This window comes from Galeopterus variegatus, unplaced genomic scaffold (genome assembly GCF_000696425.1).
Source record: "Galeopterus variegatus unplaced genomic scaffold, G_variegatus-3.0.2 Scaffold13458, whole genome shotgun sequence".
NCBI classification, from domain to species: Eukaryota; Metazoa; Chordata; class Mammalia; order Dermoptera; family Cynocephalidae; genus Galeopterus; species Galeopterus variegatus.
This window is the reverse complement of record NW_007739569.1, coordinates 1-6,669: the sequence shown is the minus strand read 5'-3', so window position 1 is coordinate 6,669 and position 6,669 is coordinate 1. Positions and strand designations below refer to the sequence as shown.

The 6,669-nt window shown below is 40.3% G+C and overlaps 1 protein-coding gene across 2 annotated transcripts in view; it reads left to right on the top strand.

Annotated features, from left to right (window-relative positions):
• The window catches only part of NECAP1 (NECAP endocytosis associated 1), a 21,812-nt gene extending 17,963 nt beyond the window's left edge, over window positions 1–3,849 (top strand). For both annotated transcript variants that reach the window (XM_008563397.1, XM_008563399.1), the window contains exon 8: window positions 3,288–3,849. In XM_008563397.1, the coding sequence (XP_008561619.1) occupies window positions 3,288–3,447 (160 nt within the window). In that variant the 3' untranslated portion in view covers window positions 3,448–3,849. The remainder of the gene's footprint in view (window positions 1–3,287) is intronic.
• The last annotated feature ends 2,820 nt before the right edge of the window (window positions 3,850–6,669 follow it).

Sequence of the window (6,669 nt, the reverse complement as noted above, 5' to 3'; positions counted from 1 at the left end):
TTTTTTTTTTTCATTGTCTCCCCTTCCGGGCAGCTCTATTTTTGCAGAGCCATGGCAGGACATTTTAAAATTCCAATAGAAAACACTAAGAGGAAAGTATGTGTAATCATTGGTGACTAACTACTGGGAACTTATTTTCTCAGTCTTCCTCCATGTTGTGTTCTTTGTATTCTCAAGATGATAATATATTATGTATTTGAATTGCTGAAAAATTGAAAATGTTTAAGATATATGTATATAAAGCATATGCTGTATTGGTGCAATAATGGTAATTAAAAATATGAAAAAAAGGTGGTGTCTTATCTTTTAATTTGCTTATTTGATTACCTTTTTTATTTAATTGACTCAATATAAATGGATGAGTAGGTAATAAAAGTATATCTATTACTCTTTTTAAAGAAATAGGACTTTTAAGAAGGTAAGACTAGACCTCTGTGCTCATGGTTTTATTTAAAAAAAATTTTTTTTAAATTATACATGTTCTTAGGGTACAGCTTGTTGTTTCAGTACAAGCATAATATTGTATATGATTGTATGATCCAATCAGAATAGTTAGCATGTCTGTCACCTAAACATTTATTTCTTTGTGGTTATAACATTCAAGATCCTCTTTTTTCTTTTTTTAAAGATGACCAGTAAGGGGATCTTAACCCTTGACTTGGTGTTGTCAGCACCACACTCTCCCAAGTGAGCGAACCGGCCATCCCTATATAGGGATCCGAACCCATGGCCTTGGTGCTATCAGCACCACACTCTCCCAAGTGAGCCACAGGCTGGCCCTCAAGATCCTCTTTTCTATCTTGAAATATAGAATACAATATTATTAGTTATAGTCACCCTGGAGCACCAGAACTTATTCTTCCAATCTAACTATAATTGTATAACTTTGTGCTGGTCTGCCAACCTTTCCCCATCCCACCCTCCTCTTTCTCTGCCTCTGGTAACCACTATTCTACTCTCTTTTTTCCCCTCAATTGACTCATGATAATTATATATATTTATGGAGCATAATATGATACTTGGGTACATTCATACAGTGTGTAATGATCATATCAGGGTGTTTAGTGTGGCCATCATTTCAAGCATTTGTCACCTATTTGTCATTGCCTGCAGTCTCCCTGTATTGCTATAGAACACTAGATCTTATTCTTATCTGAAAAAAAGAGACCAAGAAAATCATTCTATTTACTTTAGCATCAAAAAGAGAATGTTTAGGAATAAATTTAACCAAGGAGGTGAAAGACCTATGTTCTAAAAACTGTAAAACATCGATGAAAGAAATTGAAGACACAAATCAATGGAAAGATATCCCATGTTCATGGATTAGAAGAATTGATACAGTTGACCCTTGAACACATTGCAAGGTTTGGGGTGTTGACGCCCCTGTCAGTCACAAATCCATATATAACTTGATTCCCCCAAAACTTAGCTACTAACAGCCAACTGTTGACTGGAAGACTTACCAATAACATAAACAATCGGTTAAAACATATTTTCTATGTTATATGTATTATATGCTGTATTCTTACAATATTGTAAGCTAGAGAAAAGAAAATTCTATCAAGAAAATCATAAAGAAGAGAAAAGTGATTTCTAGTACTGTGCTGTATTTATTGATACCATAGGTTTAGGTTGTCTGTTTACAAGATGGTCATGCCTGCTGGCCTAGCTGCAGAGTGATGGTTTCATGAATTTCCTTTTTTACAATGGTCCTTACTTCAGATTCATTTATCTTTTTTAAAAATATTATTAATTATTAGTGTTTTTTTACATTCAAAGATGCTGCAGAGCAGTGGGAGGGACAGGTGGGAGGGAGGTACTGAAGTGCAGGTGGAGGTGGGGAGGGGGGCTGGCCCACAGCCAGCTCCTTCACTGGCCTGCTTGCAGAGGGCACGGGCATGTGGACTGCCCCAACTCAGCACTCGGAGCCTGGGGGGTTCCCAGCAGTGGCTTAGTTGTCTCCAGGGTAGATGCAGACATGTGGGGAGTGTGGCTGGGGTCCTCAGACCCCAACAACTCAGAAGGCTGAGGGACTTCTGGTGGCGTGTTGGTCATCACCAGGCTGGATGCAGATGATGGGATAAGGCAGGGCTGAGGCCCTCGCCCCCCGGGCTAGGGGGCCCAGGGGGCTTCCAGTGGTGGCATGGTCATTGTGGGGCTAGATGTGGATGTTGGGGGGTTGTGGCTGAGGCCCTTGGGCTCCCCTCATAAAGGCTCTGGAACTGGGGGTTTCTTTGTTGGTGTTAGACCTTTACTGGTTAATACCAGAACTTTGTCTCTGCTCTGTGGGTTTTTTGTGTTTTCTTTCAGTTCTGTCTTGGATTATAAGCTACCCCCACCACTTAAACTCTGCACTGGAACTAATTTGTTGTCCTTTGCTTACTTCTAAAATGGGGAACTACCTGTGGGGTGGTCCCCCCCCCACTTGAAGCCTGTGCTTGAGCTAAATTGCTGCTTTGCTGCTGATTCCCTAGGAAGGCTTTTTGTGCAGCTCAGGTTTTAATTGTGGACCTTTTGAGTACTTCCATGTCTTGTGAGGTTCTATATACCTGGGTTGTGTGAAAACTCTGGTTTGGGTCTGAATCTTTTCAGCAAACTGCACCCCCTGCAGTTCTATATTCCTGCCCAGTCTCTACTTAGTGGGCCTGTGCTGGCTGAAGGGCAGATCGGCTGTCCATGCTGTGCCCCAGTGTTCCCCCTGTGGCCAGTCTCCCCCACCACCCGCACTCCAAACACTTCCCATGGGGCAGGCCATGTGCTGGTCCCTCATTGGCCTCTGAGTGGCTCCTTTCTTCAGTTGTCTGTGGACCCTCACTCCTATGCAAACCCACAGGAACCGTGTTAGTGGTCTTGCTAGCCTAGGGGCCACCAAGGCCCTCTTCTCCCCTGCCACCTCTGAGCAACTTCATACGAAGGGCACAGCTGTGGCTTTTGCCAGCTTTTGCTTTGCGTGAGACCAGCCTTGAAATGGCCAGGGCTCGAAACGGTCAGAGCAGTCCCTTCTTTCATCATAACTTCTCCCACCTTCATGAACTCCGCAGGTCTCTCCTCTTCCCCTGAGCTCTAGCAACCCCATCTTGGCAGTTGTTGCTTTTTTAATAGTTGTAAATTAGTGGATTGTGGGAGAGAGTGACATTGGGGAGTGTCACTCTGCCCTCTTGATTTGGACCTCTTGGATTCATTTATCTTGAAATGGCAGGCAGCCACAGCTGCAGACCTCAGTCTATGGTACATATGAAGCAATTCAACTTTTTCCTGTAATGTCATGACTTTTCTCTGCTTTTCAGGAGTGCTTCCAGCAACACTAGTGTCACTTTATATGGGCTCCATGGTGTTATTCAAGGTTTTGCACCAAACATGATAAAAAAATATAGGAGAACCATGAGAGATCACTTTCTACTGCAATATGCAATTTACTGGAGAGACACACTGCTCACTTGGAAATGATCAGCATCACATGGCATTTTAAGCAGATACTCGCAACTCTTGAGCTCACTGCAATAGCAACAGGAGGTGGCTACGAAATGATTACCCGAGTGCACTGTGTGCTGTACTTATTTTATGCAATTATGATTTAATATTGCATCTTTATATTAGTTTACATTTCTCTTGACTGTGAATGATGTCTAGTCTGTGTGTGTGTAAACTTTATAATAGATTTGTGTGTATTTTATGGTATAGTAAATGATAGACTAGCATCTATGTATATTTTGTGCATTCATGACGTACCTTTTTCTTAAATTTTTTGATATTTCTAGGCTGTGTGGTTTGTGAATTTTTTGAAATTGTCACAAATCTCCAAAAACTTTTTCCAGTATATTTATTGAAAAAAATCCACATGTAAGTATATCTGTGCAGTTCAAACCCATGTTTTTCAAGAGTCAACTTTGTTATTAAAATGTCCATACTACCCAAAGTGATCTACAGATTCAATGCAATGCCTATCAAAATACCAATAACATTTTTCACAGAAATAGAAAATTTTGTTCTAAAATTTGTATGGAAACAGGACCCTGAATAGCCAAAGCAATCTTGAGCAAGAAGAACAAAGCTTGAGACATCACACTTTCTGATTTCAAACTATATACGTAGCTTCAGTCATCAAATAATATGGTACTGGCATAAATGCCGACGTAGACCAATGGAACAAGGCAGAGAGCCCAGAAACAAACCCACACATCCGTGGTTAACTAATATTTGACAGTCACCAAGAAAACACAATGGGAAAGTGATAAACTCTTAGCAAATGATGGTGAGAAAACTGGGTATCCACATGCAAAAAAATAAAATTGGACCCTTGTCTCACACCATACACAAAAATTAATTCAAAATGGATTAAAGACCTAAATGTAAGACCTGAAACCATAAAACTCCTAGGAGAAAACAGGGGGAAAGCTCCTTGACATTGGTCTTGGCAACGATTTTTTTTGGATTTGACACCAAAAGCACAGGCAACAAAAGCAAAAATAAACAAAAGGACTACATCAAACTGAAAAGCTTCTGCACAGTGTTGGAAACAACAAAGTGGTAGAAAATATCTGCAAACCATACATCTGATAAGGGGTTAATATCCAAAATATATAAGGAACTTATACAACTCAATAGCAAAAAATCAAATAACCTTATTTAAAAATGAGCCAAGGACCTGTGTTACGTAGGTTTGAAATGATTCCAAACACATAGACTTGCCATGTGAGGGACATGTGTTTTGCTGTGAGAGGAGCATGGAGTGTCATCCCCCTCTCCACGAGAGTGTTTCTTCACACCTTATCAGACCAGATACATGAATTACTTGTCTCAACTCCAGGATTCCAGAACATACACGCACCCAAGAATGTCAGAGGCAGACCGAGAGCTCAGGCTGCAGCAGGACTCCTCTCTGCCAGCACCCCAGCTGTTCTCTGGGGTCTCGGCTCTGCTCACTTGCTTCAAGGGACCTTATGTATTATTGTGGATCACTGTTTTGTTGGTCAAAGGGTCTCTTCCAAGAACCTCTCCTAGAAAGTTCCTCAAACTTCGATTAGAGTTTATATGCATAGAAGCCTGCTTTCATCCTAATTGAGCAAATAGACTTTAATAACTGGACTTTAAACGAAATTAGAATTTACTTACTATGTGGTTGATGCAACTTGCTCATCAAATGTGTCCCCTGTGAGATGTGTTCTCATTAATCTCCCCCTCTTTAAGCATTGTGAAAAAGAAAAAGTATTTCTGTATGGAAATAAACCATGTGATTTGTGATCAATACTTTGATCATCTTCATATATCAACCAAACAAAACATTTTTCCAGAAAAGACATACAAATGGCCAATGGGCAAATGAAAGGGTATTCAACATGACTAACCATCAGGGAAATGCAAATCAAATCCAGACTGAGACATCATCTCACATCTGTTAGAGTGGCTATTATCAAAAAGTCAAAAGATAACAAGTGTTGGTGAAGATGCAGAGAAAAGGGAGCGCTTGTGCACTGTCCATGGGAAAGTAAATTGGTACAGCCATTATGGATAATGGTATGGAGGTTCCACAAAAAATTAAAAACAGAATGACCATATAATCCAGCAATCCCACTTCTGGGTGTATATGCAAAGGAAATAAAATCACTATCTCAAAGAGATAGCTGCACTGCTGTGTTCATTGCAGCACCATTCAAAATAGCCCCAAGATACGGAAACAACCTATTGTCTGTTGACAGATGCATGGATACAGAAAATGTATATATATACCATGGAATATTATTTGCCCTTAAAAAAGAAGGAAATGTTTCCATTTTCTATAACATGTATGTATATTGAGGACATTATGTTAAATGAAATAAGCCAGACGCAGATAAATACTGCATGATATCACTTATGTGGAATCTAAAAAAAAGTGAAACTCAGAAACAGAGTAGAATGGTGGTTACAGGAGCTGGCAGGTGGGGGAGAGGGGGAGATAACGGTCAAAGGATGCAAAGCTTCAGCTGTGAGATGAGTAAGTCCTGAAGACCTAAAGTACAGCAAGGTGACTATAGTTCACAATAATGTATACTTAATATTTGCTAAGAGAGTAGATCTCAAGAGTTCTCACCACACACAAAAATGAAAATTATGTGAGGTACTGGATATGTTAATTAGCTTGATTGTAGTAATTATTTTACAATGTATACGTATATTAAAACATCACATTGTACACCCTAAATATATGCAATTTTATTTGTCAATCATACCTCAATAAAGCTGGAAAAAAATATATACATACAATGTATTTTAGGTAATGCATACAGCTCTCTCCAGAGACTGATATTCCTCCCTGTTTTTCCCTCCTACAGTAGGGCTTAGGTGACTTCCTGAGCTACATCCTTTCTTGTCGTTACTGAAATTTTGAGTCACTGCTGTGAAAGGGGCCACTCAGCTCCTGGCTGAACCTCCCCCAAATTTGATATCAAACTCCTGGCTGCCTGTCCCCAGACAAAAAACAACCCAAAAGTCAAATGTCGGTGAAAATGGAAGTGAGCTTTTATTCAGTAATACCAGTGACCTAAGGAGAGGTGTTAGGCTAATCCACCTCTGTGGTAAACCTGAAGAGGAACGGCCAGGCTAAAGCCACCTCAAGGACTCGGGTTCACTGAGGGGTTTTTAAAGAGGGGGTTGAGGGAATGGAACGTGGGAAAATGAAAAGCAGGAGGG